Source organism: Oncorhynchus keta, chromosome 23 (genome assembly GCF_023373465.1).
Source record: "Oncorhynchus keta strain PuntledgeMale-10-30-2019 chromosome 23, Oket_V2, whole genome shotgun sequence".
Taxonomy (NCBI): domain Eukaryota; kingdom Metazoa; phylum Chordata; class Actinopteri; order Salmoniformes; family Salmonidae; genus Oncorhynchus; species Oncorhynchus keta.
The window spans coordinates 7,975,715-7,996,799 of NC_068443.1; the positions used below are offsets into that span (position 1 = coordinate 7,975,715).

The window sequence follows — 21,085 nt, forward strand, 5'->3', positions numbered from 1 at the left end:
ATAAAAGATGACGATAACTAAACTGGCAGCTCGTTAGTGTGTGTGTGTGTGTGTGTGGTGTCTAAAACAATGAGGTAATGAGGATGACGAGGGTTTGAACTTCCCCCTGAGACACACACACAGACCGATAGGGTGGTTGGAGAGGTTTTGTCTTCTCTGATTTAAAGGCAGAGATTCTCGGTGCGCGACTCCTTGGCCTGGTTGTGAAATACCTGCTAGTCTGTCTGGAGGGACTCCGTGTCCTAATATGCACACTTTCAGATTATAAAAGGACACTTGTGTGCTTGTTAGGAATGTGTGTGAGGCTGGGAGCATTTACATATCATTTTGTTCTGAGAGCAGAGTGTGTGTGTGTGTGTGTGTGTGTGTGTGTGTCGGTAGGGCCTAGACGGCAGCTGCGGTGCAGACAGCTGCTTTTCTGTCTTCCTCTATTTACAGACCAGTGACTTACATTACCACAGACCAGTCTCTCTCCTCAAATTCTTTCTCCTTCTTGCTCTCTCGCTCTCTCGCTCTCTCGCTCTCCTCAAACACGTCACCAGAACTGCTCGTGTTCACTAACTTGCATAACTATCCTCTTTCATTGTTCTAATGATTCTACTCTTATATTCATAAGTTCTGCAAGGTTCTAGAATGGATCTTCCCAGACAGTGTGTCTAGAGCCCCCCCACACACACGTGCTTTTAAACAGTCAATGACCCCTTGGGCCCAATTTAGAAGAGGGTAACAAAATAAGTGTTGCAACGATCCGATAAGGGTCTGTCTGGGAGGAGAGGAGGGAAAGAGAGCCTAGAGTATTAATCTAGACAGCTAAGGCTAGGAGTGTATTATAAACTGCGTGGTTTGAGCACTGAATGCTGATTGGCTGAAAGCTGTGGTATATCAGACCGTACACCATGGGTATGACAACATTTTTTTTACACTGCTGTAATTACGTTTGTAACCAATTTATAATAGCAATAAGGCACCTCAGGGGTTTGTGGTATATGGCTAATATACCACGGCTGAAGACTGTATCCAGGCACTCTGCGTTGCGTGGTACATAAGAACAGCCCTTAGCCGTGGTATATTGGCCATATACCCCACCCCCTTGTGCCTTATTGCTTAATTATAGCCGCCCAGGGGAAAGGCTGAGCTGCTACAGGGTGAAGGGAGGAGAGGGGGTGGGTCAGTCTAGGACAGCTGGTTCCTGCTGTTGTCTCGGTCAGCCTCCCCTTTCTATTTTTTTAAATTATATATATACACACTGTTTTTCTGTCTTTCTCTACATAATGCTCAGACATGCAAAAACCCTCATGCAGTAGCATGTTATGAAATCCTCTCTCCTCCCCCGCGGCACCCCTCTCCTACCCCGCGGCACCCCTCTCCTACCCCGCGGCACCCCTCTCCAACCCCGCGGCACCCCTCTCCACTCCTCTCCTCCTGGGTGAGACTAACTTTGACCTCACATAACTTCCACTGAATGGAACACTCAGCCTGGAACAACCCACCTATTCAGCCAATCACACGCTAGGGCGGGCCTCCCTCAGTGTCTCTCCTCTCTCGCTCTCTCTCCCCCCCCCACTCCCCTTGTCTCTTTCTCTCCCTCATCCCTCAAGGCCTGCCTCCCTCTTGCTCGCTCTCTCGCTCTGCCAGTTTTTAATTATTTTTCTCAAACACTTTCTTCCCCTCTGTTTTTACGGCAATCTGTTCATAGCTCTGGATGAGAGTCACTACATTTGTCAAACCATCCCATCTATGGAAAGAATCTTTACGACTTTACTAGGGAAACGTCACCTCTACACCGAGCAGTGCTCCTGCCCTGTTTTTCTGTCAGGGGCACGGTCAGGGAAAGGAGCTTTATTGTAACTGCAGCTAGTTTACATACGCACTCCAGCCAAGCAGTCAGGCAACCGTCTGAACACACAGACTGCTGTTCCCTTGTCTCACTACTTGACCTCGCGGGTTCCAACAACAAAGGAAAGAGGATAACTAGGAGAATATGGAAAATAGGTTATTCGCATGAGACCAGCCCCCCCCCCAATTTGGCACCTTATTCCCTATGTAGGGAATAAGGCCCTATAGAGAATAGGGTGCAATTTGGGATGCAAACCAGAATAATTACTAGTAAGTAATACATTGAGTTAACCAATGAAAATATTTAACTGCCCAATGTCTGGTCTCCTAGAGCAACCAGGGGGCTGTGTGTACATATGTACTGTAGAGATGTCTGTGTGAAAGACTCCTCTTTGCCCAGCCCCTGTTGGAACTGTGATTGTTAATGGTAAGATGTAAATGGAGTGAGGCCCAGACTTTACACACAAGACAGTGCTATACACTCAGACACAGGAAATGTAGTGTGTTCAGACCCCTTAGACTTTATTTCACATTTTGTTACGCTATAGCCTTATTCTAAAAGGGATTACATCGTTTTTTTCCCCCCACTCCTCAATCTACACACAAAACCCCATAATGACATGGCAAGAAGAGATTTGTAGTAGTATTTTATTATTAATTTTTTGCAAATGTGTAAAAATAAAAAACTGAAATATCACATTTACATAATAATAAGGAACGTAACAAAATGTGGAAAAAGGAAACGGGTCTTAACACGAATCCACCATATAAAAGCAGTGTCATCGCGCTCTCGATTCAAAGATGGGGGAGGAGACCAGAAATGGCATTAAAAGAATCCTCTTCTCTTACCACTCAATTAGTGCCTTCACACAGTAGTCATATCTCTTGACTTATTCTGTGAGTCTTTCTGGGTAAGTCTCTTAAGAGCTTTGTTGCACATCTGCATTGTACAATATTGGCATATTATTCAAACTCTTAAGTTGCCAGACAGCCATTTTCAAGTCTTACCATAGATTTTCAAACCTCTTTTGGTCACAACTGTAACTAGGGCACTCAAATATTCAATGTCGATCTGGTAAGCAGCCCCGCTGTATTTTTGGCCTTGTGTTTGAGGTTATTGTCCTGCTGAAAGGTGAATTCCTCTCTCTGTGTCTTTTCGAAAGTAGACTGAAGCTATTTTTCCTCTGGGATTTTGCCTGTGCTTAGCTCTATTGCCTTTCCTTTTATCCGAATCTCCATTCCATTTATTTTTTATTGTGTGTCAGTCAGTCAAAAGCTTAGACACCTACTCATTCAAGGGTTTTTCATTTATTTTTTACAATTTTCTACATAGTTTGTCTAAACTATTATTATACTATGAAATAACACATATTCATGTAGTAACTAAAAAAGTGTTAAACAAATCAAAATATATTTTTATATATATGATATTCTTCAAAGTAGTCAACCTTTGCCTTGATGACAGCTGTGCACACTCATTCTCTCAACCAGCTTCACCTGGAATACTTTTCCCACAGTCTTGAAGGACTTCCCACTTGCTGAGAACTTGTTGGCTGCTTTTCCTTCACTCTGCGATCCAACTCATCCCAAATCATCTCAATTGGGTTAAGGTCAGGTGATTGTGGAGGCCAGGTCATCTGATGCAGCACTCCATCACTCTTCTTCTTGGTCAAATAGTCCTTACACAGCCTGGAGGTGTATTGGGTCATTGTCCTGTTGAAAAACAAATGATAGTCCCACTAAGTGCAAACCAGATGGGATGGTGTATTTCTGCAGAATGCTGTTGTAGCCATGCTGGTTAAGTGTGCCTTGATTTTAAAAAAATCACTGTCAACCAGCAAAGCACCATCACACCTCCTCCTTCATGCATCACGGTGGGAACCACACATACAAAGATCATCCGTTCACCTACTCAGCGTCTCACAAAGACACGGCAGTTGGAACCAAAAATCTTTCATTTGGACTCTTCAGACCAAATGACAGATTTTCACCGGTCTAATGTCCATTGCTTGTGTTTCTTGGCCCAAGCAAATGTCTTCTTCTTATTGGTGTCCTTTCATAGTGGTTTCTTTGCAGCAATTTGACCATGTTGGCCTGATTCACGCAGTCTCCTACCGAAGTAGTGGAGATGTGTTTGTGACGCATTTATTTGGCATGCAATATTTGAGGCTGGTAACTCTAATGAACTTATCCTCTGCAGCAGAGGTAACTGGGTCTTCCTTTACTGTGGCAGTCCTCATGAAAGCCAGTTTCATCATAGCGCTTGATGGTTTTTGTGACTGCACTTGAAGAAATGTTCAATTTTCAAGTTCTGGAAATTGTTCCACATGGACTGACCTTCATGTCTTAAAGTAATGATGGACTGTTCTCTTTCTCTTTGCTTATTTGAGCTGTTCTTGCCATAATATGGACTTGGTCTGTATACCACCCCTACCTTGTCACAACAACTGGTTGGCTCAAATGCATTAAGAAGGAAAAATTGCACAGTATTAACTTGAAACATTGCACACCTGTTCACTTATGGCAGAGATCCCACTAACGGGATTGATATTTTTACATTTATTTTAATTTGTACCTTTATTTAACTAGGCAAGTCAGTTAAGAACAAATTCTTATTTTCAATGACTGCCTAACCCAGTGGGTTAACTGCCTGTTCAGGGGCAGAACGACAGATTTGTACCTTGTCAGCTCGGGGGGTTTGAACTTGCAACCTTCTGGTTACTAGTCCAACGCTCTAACCACTAGGCTACCCTGCCACCCCATGATATGACAACATCCAGTGAAAGTGCAGGGTTCCAAATTCAAAACAACAGAAATCTCATAATTAAAATTCCTCAGACATACAAGTATTTCACACCATTTTAACGATACACTTCTTGTTAATCCCACCACAGTGTCCGATTTCAAATAGGCTTTACGGTGAAAGCACCACAAACGATTGTTAGGTCAGAGCCAAGTCACAGAAAAACAGTCATTTTTCCAGCACAAAAATCAGAAGTAGAGAGAGAATTAATCACTAACCTTTGATCTTCATCAGATTACACTCATAGGACTTCATGTTACACAATACATTTATGTTTTGTTCGATAAAGTTCATATTTATATAAAAAAAATATTAGTTTACATTGCTGTGTTATGTTCAGTAGTTCCAAAAACATCCGGTGTTTTTGCAGAGAGCCACATCAATTCACAGAAATACTCATTATAAATGTTGATGAAAATACAAGTGTTTTACATGGAACATTAGATACACTTCTCCTTAATGCAACCGCTGTGTCAGATTTCAAAGAAGCTTTACGGAAACGAGCGTCACAAGCTCAAGGCATTCTGGCAGACATCTGACTCATTCCCCTCTCATTTGCCCCAACTTTATAGTAGAAGCATCAAACAAGGTTCTGAAGACTGTTGACATCTAGTGGAAGCCTTAGGAAGTGCAGCATGACCAATATCCCACTGTATCTTCAATAGGAAATGAGTTGAAAAACGACCAACTTCAGATTTCTCACTTCCTGGTTGGATTTTTTTTTCTCTGGTTTTTGCATGCAATATGAGTTCTGTTATACTCGCAGACATAATTGAAAATGTTTTAGAAACATAAGACTGTTTTCGTTCCAAATCTACTAATAATATGCATATATTAGCAACTGGAACTGAGTAGCAGGCAGTTTACTCTGGGCACCTTATTCATCCAAGCTACTCAATACTGCCCCCAGCCATAAGAGGTTGAAATGCATTCCAGGTGACTACCTCAAGCTGGTTGAGAGAATGCCAAGAGTGTGCAAAGCTGTCATCAAGGCAAAGGATGGCTACTTTGAAGAATCTCAAATATAATATATTTAGAGTTTAACATTTTCTTTAATGTACTACATGATTCCATACGTGTTCTTTTATAGTTTTGATGTCTTCACTATTTTTCACAATGTAGAAATAGTTTTAAAAAAATGATTGAGTAGGTGTCTAAACTTTTGACTTGTGCTGTATATACAAATGCAGGTGGACACCCCTTCAAATTAGTGCATTTGGCTATTTTGGCCACACTTTGACGGGTGTATAAAATTGAGCACACAGCAATCTCCATAGACAAACATTGGCTGTAGAATGGCCTTAATGAAGAGCTTAGTGACTTTCAACGTGGCACTGTCATAGGATGCTACCGTTCTAACAAGTCAGTTTGTCTAATTTCTGTCCTTATAGCACTGCCCTGGTCAACTGTAAGTGCTGTTGTTGCCAAGTGGAAACTTCAAGGAGCAACATTGGCTCAGCCACGGAATGGTAGGCCACACAACCTGACAGAATGGGACTGCCGAGTGCTGAAGTGCATAGCGAGTAAAAATGGTCTGTCCTCGGTTGCAACACTCACTACAGAGTTCCAAACTGCCTCTGGAGGCAACGTCAGCACAATAACGGTTTTGTTGGGAGCTTTATGAAATGGGTTTCCATGGCTGTGCAGCCGCACACGAGCATAAAAGAAGTGATGAATCAAGTTTCGCCATCTGGCAGTCCGACGGACGAATCTGGGTTTGGGGGATACCAGGTTAACGCTACCTACCCCTATGCATAGTGCCAAATGTAAAGTTTGGTGGAGGGGGAATAATGGTCTGGGGCTGTTTTTCATGGTTTGGGCTAGGCCCCTTAGTTCCAGTGAAGGGAAATCTTAACACTACAGCATACGATGACATTCTAGACGTTTCTGTACTTCCAACTTTGTGGCAGCAGTTTGGGGAAGGCATTTCCTGTTTCAGCATGACAATGCCCCCGTGCACAAAACTGAGGTCCATGCAGAAATGGTTTGTTGAAATCGGAGTAGAAGAACTTCACTAGCCTGTACAGAGCCCAGACCTCAACCCCATCGAACTCCTTTGGGATGCATTGGAACGCTGACTGCGAGCCAGGCCTAATCGCCCAACATCAGTGCCCGACCTCACCAATTCTCTTGCGGCTGAAGGGAAGCAAGTCCCTGTAGCAATGTTTCAACTTCTAGTGGAAAGCCTTCCCAGAAGAGTGGAGGCTGTTATATCAGGGGGGGAGGCAACTCCATATAAGACTATGATTTTGGAATGAGATGTTCAACGAGCAGGTGTCCACATACTTTTAGTCATGTAGTGTGCTTCTAAATCTGGTTCATCACTACGGTAGTGGAAGAAATATGACTAAGGCTAAAGTAGCTAATTATCTTAAGCGAGCTAGTTGCACACACCCTGTCTTCTCTGGCCGTTAGGAACCTCAGGGGGGCCCCCAGAATAGAACCCTGTCTTCTCTGGCCGTTAGGAACCTCAGGGGGCCCCCTAGAATAGAACCCTGTCTTCTCTGGCTTTTAGGAACCTTGGGGGGGCCCCCAGAATAGAACCCTGTCTTCTCTGGCTTTTAGGAACCTCCAGGAGACCCCCTCCCTGTGAGGGTTTTGTACCAAAACGCAGTGACGCTGTCTGTGATACAACGTCACATTTACTGTTAGTGTTGTTTGGACTAATAGCCTACATCACCCATTTCACATACGCAGTCTGCATGCCATTCCAGGACATAATGTGTAAGCTATAACAAATAGTTTGTGCCGCACTGTGAGGGTATGACCTGGGGCCATTATTACAAATACGAAAGCACACTCAGCGTACTGGCATCCCCATTTCTGACCGCCTTCGGCGCCCAGGGGTAGGAGGGCAGAAATTCAGGGTCGTCCACCCCCGTCATACACTCGCACGCACACACAGCTCCCTTCGTCCTCCCCCGGGTCACTTCCTCTCCTTCACTGCTCCGCTTCCTGTAGCCTGTGTGTGTGTGTGTGTGTGTCGTCACTAGCGTGTAGCATCACATGACACATTCTTCATCAGATTAGATTCCTCCAGACAGGAATCTTTCCTGTAGTTTCTACATCCATTATAGAAATAATTCTGTACTCTCAATCCAATATCCCGTGGTTTCGTGTGTGTGTGCGCGCTGTGGTGTGTTTACTGTGAAGTGTATCATCCCTTCCACCCACTCATGCTTACTACAGTCATTTAGAATAGTAATTCTAAAGAGTCCTTGTTACCGCGGAAACTGAAATGTCCGGCCATCCGGTCTTCTTCGTCAGCTGTTTGTTCCAAAAACAACAACAACCAACAACTAATGACTGTTAATTTATTTCATCCATAGTCGTGGACTCAGGGCTGACCACATTTAGTCCACTGGTCCGTTGTTTGATCGATAGGCTGTTGGTTGACCGACATTATTGAACAGTAGCAAAAAAAGCAACTAATTATGGTGTACAAGACACCTATCTGATTAGATCCTGTCTGAGTGGACTGATGCGTTGTCGAAGCGTGGGGGTGGCACAGTCCATCACTCTTAAAACGTGCTACTGAAATTGTATATGGTTATATTATGTAAGAACAATGTTGCAAAAACCAATATAAATTATCCTGCGTTGGATAGTGGTCTCTGTCCGCGGTCGCTGCGCTGTTGAATTGGCACCTTTTCCTAGACAGTGTTGCTACGGTGCATTTGGAAAGTATTCAGACCACTTGACCCTTTTCCACATTTTATGGTATTTCTCACGGTCAAGTAAAAAAGTGCATCTCCCTGTCGTGCAGGACCACATAGATGCTCCTCTTTGGGTAGCCATGTCTTTTTGTGTTTCCCTTTTCTCTGTAGCCAATTTGGTGGGCGACGAGCCTGATTTTGGTCAGGATCTGTCTCTGTTTTGTATCTGACAGAGTAGAGATATTATTCCAATTTGAATAGTCTTTTGAGGCCAAATAGCAATTTTATTTTATTCAGAGTTTTTATCAAACAGGTGGTTTTCATTTCTGTAAGAATTTGTTTTCCCGTTGTGTTTGTGTAATCGGTCTCTCTCCTGTCGTAAAATACGTCACTGTAATATGTCCCAGAGGCCGCTATGTCCCAGAGGCCGCTATGTCCCAGAGGCCGCTATGTCCCAGAGGCCGCTATGTCCCAGAGGCCGCTATGTCCCAGAGGCCGCTATGTCCTTATGTTTGTTGTTTCAGTGCAGTTTGAACTTGCAAGCGTGTGTGATTGTGTGTGCAATTAATTAATGTCTTTAAAAAATCCTGTAAAATTATGTCTGGGAGAAGAGTGGAAGCCTCTGGCTAACTCCCTCTTTCTGTGGTACTTTTACGTCACTGTAATTGTTCTGCGTCATAGCCTTCAGAGGCCTAACTCTGTCTCAGGGTCTAACTCTTTCTGTCTGTCTCTCTGTCTCTGTGTTTCAGAAGGTGGTAGAAGAGGACGGCGAGGTGAGAAGATCGTCTCCTCCAGAACCTCTAGCGTCTCTTAACAGTAAACTAGCCGACAACGACGCAGCGACCAAGGTACGACACACAGGAAGCGGCGTTCTGCTCACGCTGCCGACGTAGCTGGTTGCATTGACGACACTGACCCCTCCCCCTAAGTTTTGTTCCTTTGTATACCAAAACTTTTGTACTTTTTGTTTTGTTTTTTGTTTTTGTACTAGAACATGAAAAATGGTTTGCTAGAATGTGTTACTTTCACTACTTCTGTCAAATGTGTCTCGCGTCTTCTACCGAGTTGAGAGAGAATCAATTCTGTCGATCAGCGCAGCCGATAGCACCGTGATAGCACCGTGTCTGCGCCACGTACCCACTGCTAGACTGTAGTCTGTCCCGAGGAACCACCGAACTCACTGGGAGTCCGCCACTCATGCTGCACAGAAGTTACCACGCTTCAATAATGCAACACGGCATGTCAATGTTGAAATGTTTAATTACTGTTCGCAAAACAATGTCCGTTACAGGCTAGAACATTTAAAAAATGCAAGAAGATACCGGTAGCTTCCAGCTTTGTAACTTTCCTCTCTAGCTTACAGCTGAAGCTAGGGTCAGTTCACTACCCTAGTACCTTGTTTGTGATATGCAAACCATAATGAAAGATCTTTCCGATTGTCACAAAACTCTATCCATTCACTTTGTCTCCCCCCAGTCAAGATCATCTTTGCTCGAGCCTCGATCTGACTGTGTGTGAATGACGTCATGGGTCTTAAAGAGAGAGCGCGCGCACACACACTTTATAAAATAAGAGATTTCTTCTATGCAAATGTTGTTGATCAGTACAGAATTTCCCAAATATAAGGGAAACAGATTTGTCATCTGTAGCGCCATGAAATCAGCCAAAACGAGCTCAGTAACTCAATGCATGCACACACTCCTATTGAATGTACGCTAGCCTTTTATTGTGAAATAGGTCTAGGCTACATCTTGGTTTATCAATAGGCGAGAGATTTTACCAATCAAACTTGATTGGTTGCATACACGTATTTAACACATCTTATTGTGGGTGTAGGGAAATGATTACCATGAAGTAGTTATATTGGATGGGTTGGGGGAAAATGAAGTCAAATTGATTGTTTTTTAATTAATGAATACATTCAAATGTCATGATATTTAACTCAAAAGATCTGTATGGATTGAGGACCTTTCTGTGACTAATAGAACGTGCCTCGTTATTTATATATATATATTTTTTTATTATTATTTATTTATTTTATTTATTGGTATCGGTGTCAAAGTTCTGGTATCGTGACAACACTACCACTGACCTTACTCCAACCCCCTTCACCTGAATCCTCACTCCTCCTAAGCACGTAACCTGACAAGCCGGGTTTGGGTCCCGACACGCCGGGTTTGGGGTCCCGACACGCCGGGGTTGGGGTCCCGACACGCCGGGGTTGGGTCCCGACACGCCGGGGTTGGGGTCCCGACACGCCGGGGTTGTTGGGTCCCGACACGCCGGGTTTGGGGTCCCGACACGCCGGGTTTGGGGTCCCGACACGCCGGGTTTGGGGTCCCGACACGCCGGGGTTGGGTCCCGACACGCCGGGGTTTGGGTCCCGACACGCCGGGGTTTGGGTCCCGACACGCCGGGGTTTGGGTCCCGACACGCCGGGGTTTGGGTCCCGACACGCCGGGGTTTGGGTCCCGACACGCCGGGGTTTGGGTCCGGGGTTTGGGTCCCGACACGCCGGGGTTTGGGTCCCGACACGCCGGGGTTTGGGTCCCGACACGCCGGGGTTTGGGTCCCGACACGCCGGGTTTGGGTCCCGACACGCCGGGTTTGGGTCCCGACACGCCGGGGTTGGGGTCCCGACACGCCGGGTTTGGGTCCCGACACGCCGGGGTTTGGGGTCCCGACACGCACCCCTGTTGAAATTGCATGCTTCATCAACCACTCCTCTCAAGCATTTAAAGGCAGTGTTCGCTCTTCTCTCAACTCCTCACATCACCCTCCCCTAAACGCACACAATTAGAGCTACAAACATTGACATTCGGATATTATACATCTACTGATCTGTTTTATTCGAGATGCAATGAAGACTCAGTATATTAAAGTGTTTATTATTGTGTCTGCAGGTTCAAGGCCAAGCACAGGCTACTCTGGTGTTCCCCCACATCAAGGAAGAGCCCAGTCACCCCAGGTATGTTAATCTTTACTACCCCTTAACCCTTTATCCTCTGTCTTCTACCCCCTGCCACAACGTTCTATCGCCTCCCAGACACCCCACCATGTTGCACCCCAGGTATGTTAATCTTTACTACCCCTTAACCCTTTATCCTCTGTCTTCTACCCCCTGCCACAACGTTCTATCGCCTCCCAGACACCCCACCATGTTGCACCCCAGGTTTGTTTCCTTATTTGGATCTCTCTTATCCCACAATGGAGTCTAATCTTATGAGTACTGGGGACTGGCTAGCTATGTTTCTTCCTCGTTGGAAGCCCCTGCCCTTGACAATCCATGCCAAGTAACGTTCCAAGCATCTTCCTAGGGAGTGTTGCTGTAGCAGTGCTGAAATCCCTGCTCTGCTTCCTACCATGCCTCTTGTTGGACCGACTGCATGTGTCCGTGTGAAGTTGTGGTCTACAGCTCATTAATCTGGTCCAGATGAAGGCTGAGATTAGCTGGATTACAGGAGGCAGGGCAGCATGTGACATGGTAGACACAGGCAGGTTAGACTACGGGATTACAACGGACCCCTCATTGGGACACCAGACCATGGCTGGTCAATGGTTTTTACGACGGGTTGCTACTAAAGTGCAATGTTAAAATATGTGTGTTTTAATGTAACAGGACTGAGTCCCTGTAACACGTCCTATAGTATCGAAACAGTCATTTGGTTTTGGGTAAACTGCTTTTAATTTAACAATGCAAGTCAAGTGGAATCAAACAATGAAGTCAAAATTACATTACTACGCGACGGTGTTCTCTCTGTCTATTTACGACCCATATACATTTACGACCCATATACATTTACGACCCATATACAGTGCTGTCAGAGTATTCTCCCCTCTTGATTTATTTCACATTGTGTTACAGCCTGAATTCAAAATTGATTAAACTAGATTTTTTAAGATTTTTTTTATACACACACACTACCCCATAATTACACATTGAACCTGTTTTTAGACATTTTTGGTAATTTATTGAAAATAAAATACAGATATCTACTTTACATAAGTATTCACATCCCTGAGTCCCTACTTTGTAGAAGCACTTTTGGCTGTGATTATGTCTTTGAGTCGTCTTGGGTATGTCTTATCAGCTTTACCCATCTGGATTTGGGGATTTTCTCCCATTCCTTGCTGATTATCTCAAGCTCTGTTAGGTTAGATGAGGGAGTGGTGGTGAATAGCAATCTTCAAGTCCTTCCACAGATTTTCAATGGTATTCAAGTCTGGGCTTTGCTGGTCCACTCAATGACTTTCATATTCTTGTTCTGAAGCCATTCCAACGTTTGTTTGGCTGTAGGCTTGGGGTCATTGTTCTGTTGGAATGTAAATCTTTGCCCCAGTCTAAGGTTGTTTGCTCTCTGAAGCAGGTTCTCATCAAGAATGAACCTGTATTTGGCTCCATTCATTGTTCCCTCTATCCTTACCAGTTTCCCTGAAGCTGAAAAGCACCCCCCATAGCATGATGCTGCCACCACCATGCTTCACGGTAGGGATGGTGTTCGATGGGTGATGAGCTGTGCCTGGTTATCTCTAGACATAATGTCTTCAGGCCACATTTTTGTTTCATCAGACCACAGAATATTAGCCTTTTATGATCTGTCTTTCGCGTGCCTTTTTGCAAACTCCAGGCGTGCTGTCATGCCTTTTTCTCAAGAGTGGCTTCCGTCTGGCCACTCTTCCATAAAGCCCAGATTGGTGAAGTGCTGTAGAGATATATATTTAATCCATTGTGAATTCAGGCTGTCACACAACAACATTTTGAATAAGTCCAGGGGTATGAATACTTTCTGAAGGCACTGTACGTATGATAACCATGTGTCTGTCTATCTCTCTTGGCCTGTCTCTTTGTCTGTATATGAATGATAAGGTAAATGTTCTGATCTGTCTCCCTGTTGCACTCTCTCTCTCTCTCAATTCAAAGGTCTTTATTGATATGGGAAGCATGTTTACATTGCCAAAGCAGGTGAAATGGATAATAAACCAGAATTAACAGTAAACATTACACTCCCAAGGAATAGAGAGATTTCAAATGTCATGTGTGTATATATACAGTGGTGTAACCATGTGCAAATAGTGAAAGTACAAAAGGGAAAATAAATCAAGAAAATTATGTGTTGTATTTACAATGGTGTTTGTTCTTCACGGGTTGCCCTTTTCTTGTGGAAACAGGTCACACATCTTGCTGCTGTGATGGCACACTGTGGTATTTCACCCAATGGATATGAGAGTTTATCAAAATTGGATTTGTTTTAGAATCATTCAAATCATAGGCTCCCGAGTGGCGCAGCGGTTTAAGGCACCTCGTCTCAGTGCTAGAGGCATCACAACCTGCCGTGATCGGGAGTCCCATAGGTCGGCTCAGCGTCTTCCCGGTAAGGGAAGGGTTTGGCTGCGGTAGGCCGTCATTGTAAATAAAAATGTGTTCTTAACTGACTGGCCTAGTAAAATAAAAAATGTGGGTCAGTGTAATCTGAGGGAAATATGTCTCTCTAATGTTGTCATACATTTGGCAGGAGGTTAGGAAGTGCACCTCAGTTTCCATCTCATTTTGTGGGCAGTGTGCACATAGCCTGTCTTCTCTTGAGAGCTAGGTCTGCCTACAGCGGCCTTTCTCAATAGCAAGGCTATGCTCACTGAGTCTGTACATAGTCAAAGCTTTCCTTAATTTTGGGTCAGTCACAGTGGTCAGGTATTCTGCCACTGTGTACTTTCTGTTTAGGGCCAAATAGCATTCTAGTTTGCTCAGTTTTTTTTGTTAATTCTTTCCAATGTGTCAAGTAATCTATCTTTTTGTTTCCTCATGATTTGTTTGGGTGTAATTGTGTTGCTTGTTCTGGGGGTCTGTTTGAACAGAGCCCCAGGACCAGCTTGCTTAGGGGACTCTTCTCCAGGTTCGTCTCTCTGTAGGTGATGGCTTTGTTATGGAAGGTTTGAGAATCTCTTCATTTTAGGTGGTGGTAGAAATTACCGGGTCTTTTCTGGATTTTGATAATCAGCGGGTATCGGCCTAAACTGCTCTGCATCCTTTTATTTGGTGTTTTATGTTGTACACAGAGGATCATTTTGGAGAATTCTGCTTGCAGAGTCTCACTTTGGGTACTTGTCCCATTTTGTGAGTTCTTGGTTGGTGAGTGGACCCCAGACCTCACAACCATAATGGGAAATTGGCTCTATATCCGATTTCCAAGTATTTTTTTAGCCAAATCCTAATTGCTGTGTCTTTCTCACTCTTTGCTCTCTCGCTGTCTAGTTACTAGCTGTATACGTGTGATAACCATAGTTACTACACTCCCTCTAAGTTACTACCTGTGTACTGTGCCTTCGGAAAGTATTCAGACCCCTTGACTTTTTCCACATTTTGTTACGTTACAGCCTTATTCTAAAATGTATTAAATAAAACCATTTTCCTCAGCAATTGACACAATACCCCATTAATTACGAAGCAAAACACATTTTGTGAAAATTTTTCTAATTGGTAAATACAAAAACATTCCTTATTTACATAAGTATTCAGACCCTTTGCTATGAGCCTCGAAATTGAGCTCCCGGTGCATCCTGTTTCCATTGATCCTCCTTGATGTCTCTACAACTTGATTGGAGTCCACGTGGTAAATTAAATTAATTGAACATGATTTGGAAAGATCCCACTTTTGACAGTGCATGTCAGAGCATAAACCAAGCCATGAGGTCAAAGGAATTGTCCGTAGAGCTCCGAGACAGGATTGTGTCAAGGCACAGATCTGGGGAAGGGAAGTATAAATTCTGCAGCATTGAAGGTCCCCAAGAACACAGTGGCCTCCATCATTCTTAAATGGAAGAAGTTTGGAACCACCAAGACTCTTCCTAGAGCTGGCCACCTGGCCAAACTGAGCAATCTGGGGAGAAGGGCCTTGGTCATGGAGGTGACCAAGAACCTGCTGGTCACTCTGACAGAGCTCTGGAGGTTCCTCTTTGGAGATGGGAGAATCTTCCAAAAGGTCAACCATCTCTGAAGCACTCCATGAATCAGGCCTTTATGGTAGAGTGGCCAGATGGAAGCCACTCCTCAGTAAAAGGCACATGACAACCCGCTTAGAGTTTGCCAAAAGGCACCTAAAGGACTCTGACCATGAGAAAGAAGATTCTCTGGTCTGATGAAACCAAGATTGACCTCTTTGGCCTGAATGCCAAGCGTTACTTCTGGAGGAAACCTGGCACCATCCCTACGGGGAAGCATGGTGGTGGCCACATCATGCTGTGTGGATGTTTTTCTGTGGCAGGGACTGGGAAGACGAGTCAGGACCAAGGCAAAGATGAACGGAGCAAAGTACAGAGATCCTTGATGAAAACCTGCTCCAGAGCTCTCAGGATCTCAGACTGGGGCGAAGGTTCACCCTTCAAATAGGTCAATGAACCTAAGCACACAGCCAAGACAACGTAGGAGTGGCTTCTGGACAAGTCTCTGAATGTCCGAGTGGCCCAGCCAGAGCCCGGCCTTGAACCCGATCAAACATCTCTGGAGAGACCTGAAAATAGCTGTGCAGCCACGCTCCCCATCCAACCTGATAGAGCTTGAGAGGATCTGCAGAGAAGAATGGGAGAAACTCCACGAATACAGGTGTGCCAAGCTTGTAACGTCATACCAAAAGACTTGAGGCTGTAATCGCTGCCAAAGGTGCTTCAACAAAGTACTGAGATTTTATCTGTAATACATTTTCAAACGTTTCTAAATCTGGTTTTGCTTTTTCATGATGGGATATGTGTGTAAATTGAGGGGGGGACGAGTTAATACATTTTAGAATAAGGCTGAAACGTAACGATGTGGAGAAAGTCAAGGTGTCTGAATACTTTCTACTGTACATATGATAACCATGTCTCTCTCCTCCTCTCTCTCTCCCTAGTTACAACCTGTATACATATCACCATGTCTCTCCTCTCTCTCCTTAGTTACAACCTGTATACATATCACCATGTCTCTCCTCTCTCTCTCCCTAGTTACAACCTGTATACATATCACCATGTCTCTCCTCTCTCTCCCTAGTTACAACCTGTATACATATCACCATGTCTCTCCTCTCTCTCCCTAGTTACAACCTGTATACATATCACCATGTCTCTCCTCTCTCTCCCTAGTTACAACCTGTATACATATCACCATGTCTCTCCTCTCTCTCCCTAGTTACAACCTGTATACATATCACCATGTCTCTCCTCTCTCTCCCTAGTTACAACCTGTATACATATCACCATGTCTCTCCTCTCTCTCTCCCTAGTTACAACCTGTATACATATCACCATGTCTCTCCTCTCTCCCTAATTACAACCTGTATACATATCACCATGTCTCTCCCTCTCTCCCTAGTTACAACCTGTATACATATCACCATGTCTCTCCTCTCTCTCCCTAGTTACAACCTGTATACATATCACCATGTCTCTCCTCTCTCTCTCCCTAGTTACAACCTGTATACATATCACCATGTCTCTCCTCTCTCTCCCTAATTACAACCTGTATACATATCACCATGTCTCTCTCCTCTCTCTCCCTAGTTACAACCTGTATACATATCACCATGTCTCTCCTCTCTCTCTCTCCCTAGTTACAACCTGTATACATATCACCATGTCTCTCCTCTCTCTCTCTCTCTCCCTAGTTACAACCTGTATACATATCACCATGTCTCTCTCCTCTCTCTCCCTAGTTACAACCTGTATACATATCACCATGTCTCTCCTCTCTCTCCCTAGTTACAACCTGTATACATATCACCATGTCTCTCCTCTCTCTCCCTAGTTACAACCTGTATACATATCACCATGTCTCTCCTCTCTCTCCCTAGTTACAACCTGTATACATATCACCATGTCTCTCCTCTCTCTCCCTAGTTACAACCTGTATACATATCACCATGTCTCTCCTCTCTCTCCCTAGTTACAACCTGTATACATATCACCATGTCTCTCCTCTCTCTCTCTCCCTAGTTACAACCTGTATACATATCACCATGTCTCTCCTCTCTCTCTCTCCCTAGTTACAACCTGTATACATATCACCATGTCTCCCCTCTCTCTCCCTAGTTACAACCTGTATACATATCACCATGTCTCTCCTCTCTCCCCCTAGTTACAACCTGTATACATATCACCATGTCTCTCCTCTCTCCCCCTAGTTACAACCTGTATACATATCACCATGTCTCCTCTCTCTCTCTAGTTACAACCTGTATACATATCACCATGTCTCTCCTCTCTCTCTCCCTAGTTACAACCTGTATACATATCACCATGTCTCTCCTCTCTCTCCCTAGTTACAACCTGTATACATATCACCATGTCTCTCTCTCTCTCTCTAGTTACAACCTGTATACATATCACCATGTCTCTCCTCTCTCTCTCCCTAGTTACAACCTGTATACATATCACCATGTCTCTCCTCTCTCTCCCTAGTTACAACCTGTATACATATCACCATGTCTCTCTCCTCTCTCTCCCTAGTTACAACCTGTATACATATCACCATGTCTCTCTCCTCTCTCTCCCTAGTTACAACCTGTATACATATCACCATGTCTCTCCTCTCTCTCCCCTAGTTACAACCTGTATACATATCACCATGTCTCTCCTCTCTCTCCCTAGTTACAACCTGTATACATATCACCATGTCTCTCCTCTCTCTCCCTAGTTACAACCTGTATACATATCACCATGTCTCTCCTCTCTCTCCCTAGTTACAACCTGTATACATATCACCATGTCTCTCCTCTCTCTCCCTAGTTACAACCTGTATACATATCACCATGTCTCTCCTCTCTCTCCCTAGTTACAACCTGTATACATATCACCATGTCTCTCCTCTCTCTCCCTAGTTACAACCTGTATACATATCACCATGTCTCTCCTCTCTCTCTCCCTAGTTACAACCTGTATACATATCACCATGTCTCTCCTCTCTCTCTCCCTAGTTACAACCTGTATACATATCACCATGTCTCTCCTCTCTCTCTCCCTAGTTACAACCTGTATACATATCACCATGTCTCTCCTCTCTCTCTCCCTAGTTACAACCTGTATACATATCACCATGTCTCTCCTCTCTCTCCCTAGTTACAACCTGTATACATATCACCATGTCTCTCTTCTCTCTCCCTAGTTACAACCTGTATACATATCACCATGTCTCTCTTCTCTCTCCCTAGTTACAACCTGTATACATATCACCATGTCTCTCTTCTCTCTCCCTAGTTACAACCTGTATACATATCACCATGTCTCTCCTCTCTCCCTAGTTACAACCTGTATTCATATGATAAGATGGTGGCTCCTAATGTGTCTCTGAGGGATCAGCCGGAGGTCAGCTCTGAGGTTCTGGGGGTGCTGCTCAAACACCACTACAGTAGGAGACTGGCCCACGGCCACCAAGACACTGCTATGGGTCAGTACCACACACACACACGTAAGTTATGTTCTTCTATCCTCATGGGGACATATTATCCTTTCCATTCAAAATCACGTTTTCCTAAACCCTAAACCTAACAACTAACCCTTTACCCTAATTATAAACGTATCCCTACACCGAAACCTAACCCCTAAGCTTAAAAATGCTTTTGTCCTCATGGGGATTCTGGAAATGTCCCCCACAAGGGAGAATTGTCCTTGTTTTACTATCCTTGTGGAGACTTTTGGTTTTAACTCCCCACAAAGACAGAAGAGCTTGTGTGTGCATGCTGCTGTTTCCCAGTCTGACCTTGAAGTGTGTGTGTGTGTGTGTGTGTGTGTTGCCCAGTCTGACCTTGAAGTGTTGAGTAAGGTGTGTGTGTGGCCGTAGCCTAAAATGTAGTTTTTTTTTTTTCTGACCGGCCACTGTGGCAGGTAGATAAAAACATATATTTTTTTAATATTATTTTTTTACCGGAACATTTATTTTTGTTTTAAATACACAAGAAAACACAACAAAATGGATAAGCATGCTTATTTTTTATATATATTTTTTTAAGAACTGTATTTCTATTAATCGGTAGTGTGGTATATTGGTCAACTTAATTTTATATTTTTTTACCAAAAATATCACAGATGAGACAAAGTTCAGCTGCCCCTTTTAAGGTTACCTTGGTAACAGGGCCACTTGAGTCATCTCCTGTGAGAATCTGACTCACTGAGAGATGTTTCTTCTCTTCGCTAGTAGTGGAAGAAAAAAAACCTCAAGCATTTGAAAAGCAACTGAATTTGTGAACTAAACAATGTAAATATCAAAGAAACATGCATAGTCTCACTTTAGTAGTTAACCCAACGTATATGCCTGTGCGCATTGCTAATAAATGACACCTTTAAGCAGTGCACACAGACGCCCAGCCAGGCAGTGTTGCTTGGATAGCTATAACGTTAGGATTCCTATTTCGTTGTGTATTACCAGATATGAAACAAAATGGCAGAAATACTTGTGAAAACAGCTACTGTAGCATTTATTTAGCTATTAATCACTATTCGCACATGTGCCAATACTTGTTAAGTTTAAGTGTGTGTGTGTGTGTGTGTGTGTGTGTGTGTGTTGTGTGTGTTCTCTCCATCCATGTGGTTGGTTGTGTATTTGTGAGTGCATACAGTATACACAGAGTGGACAAAGCATTGTACACGGTCTTATCTTAGTTACCCATGCATGGGTGTGGGTTGACTGACGTGGGTGTGTGGGTTGGTTGACTGCTGTGTGTGGGGGGGTTGACTATACTGCTTCTCCCGCAGCCTCTCCTTCCTCCCCCTCTCAACCTCTCCTTCCTCCCCCTCTCGCTCCTCAGATCTCCATGCCTCTCCCCCTGCTCCTCCCGTTGTCAACGACGCCAAGTCTCAGCAGCGAGTTGTTTCTACTGCTGACCGGGACCGCCAGCAGCCAGTTTCCATGGAGACCATCCCCAGCAACAAGAGTTCTTCTGCTGTAGCGATGACCACGTCGGTAGCGGCGCTGGGGAGTAAAGATGTCCTGTCTTCTGTCTGTGAGGACGACAAGGAAAGGATCGTAGTGGAGATCGTTCAGATGTACAGCAGACAGCAGGAGAAGCTGCATTCCACCCTGCACAACCAGCTGCAGCTAGAGATGGTGAGACACTACAGACAACTAGAGATGGTAAACTCCAGCCAGAAAAAATGGCATCAGCCACAGTCAATAGCGTAGATCAGTGTTGACCCCCCCCCACCCCTCCGGACTGCTCTAATTTGTTCCTGTCCAGCAGAAACACTCCATGTCAGCTGGTTGTCTACACATTTTGAATCACCTCCATTTAATTGAATTCAACATTTTACATTCGTAATCAACTGATTTTTATAGTGTACCGTTTTGCTGAACTTTGAATTGCTCCAGTTACTGAACAACTAACATAAACCATAAGGGGTATCAATCAGGAAATGTAACCTGTCATCCTGTGTGTCTCTGTGTGTAGGAGTTGGAGGCGCTGCGTGGAGGCGAGGCTGTCAGGCTGCAGCAGCTGGCAGCAGAGCAGTGTGAGCTGCAGAGTGAGCTGGAGGCGGTGCACACTGAGCATGCCCACAGGCTGGGGCAGGTGAGGGAGGAGCAGAGGGAGTTGGAGCACAGACTGGAACAGCTGAGACAGCAGAGCTGTGTGTGTGACAACACACACCAGGAGGAACGCTATGCTAACCAGGTAGGATCGCTATGCTAACCAGGGGTAGGATCGCTATGCTAACCAGGGTTAGGATCGCTATGCTAACCAGGGTTAGGATCAGATGTCAAAAAGTGCTGTACAGAAACAGTCTAAAAGCCCAAAACAGCAAGCAATGCAGGTGTAGAAGCACGGTGGCTAGG

General features: G+C 44.4%; 1 protein-coding gene and 1 long non-coding RNA gene across 52 annotated transcripts in view; one reads left to right on the top strand and one right to left on the bottom strand.

Moving 5' to 3' along the window:
* Nucleotides 1-21,085, top strand: part of LOC118376405 (ski-like protein) — a 43,599-nt gene that overhangs the window by 17,546 nt on the left and 4,968 nt on the right. For 2 of the 4 annotated variants that reach the window (XM_052476157.1, XM_052476158.1), the window contains exons 3-7: nucleotides 9,045-9,143; nucleotides 11,199-11,263; nucleotides 18,561-18,727; nucleotides 20,064-20,362; nucleotides 20,703-20,924. In XM_052476157.1, the coding sequence (XP_052332117.1) occupies nucleotides 9,045-9,143; nucleotides 11,199-11,263; nucleotides 18,561-18,727; nucleotides 20,064-20,362; nucleotides 20,703-20,924 (852 nt within the window). The remainder of the gene's footprint in view (nucleotides 1-9,044; nucleotides 9,144-11,198; nucleotides 11,264-18,560; nucleotides 18,728-20,063; nucleotides 20,363-20,702; nucleotides 20,925-21,085) is intronic. The other 2 variants (XM_052476159.1, XM_052476160.1) reach the window with 2 other exon arrangements.
* On the bottom strand, nucleotides 15,995-18,554 carry LOC127910935 (uncharacterized). Of its 48 annotated transcripts, none has more exons than XR_008076894.1 (5): nucleotides 18,386-18,554; nucleotides 18,244-18,339; nucleotides 17,872-18,055; nucleotides 16,984-17,213; nucleotides 15,995-16,506 (listed from the first exon to the last, which is right to left on the bottom strand). It is a non-coding gene; the product is annotated as an uncharacterized LOC127910935 (long non-coding RNA). The 48 variants fall into 48 exon arrangements; XR_008076890.1 differs by having other exon boundaries at nucleotides 17,872-18,101; XR_008076891.1 differs by adding exons at nucleotides 17,544-17,589; nucleotides 17,683-17,728 and having other exon boundaries at nucleotides 17,872-18,404.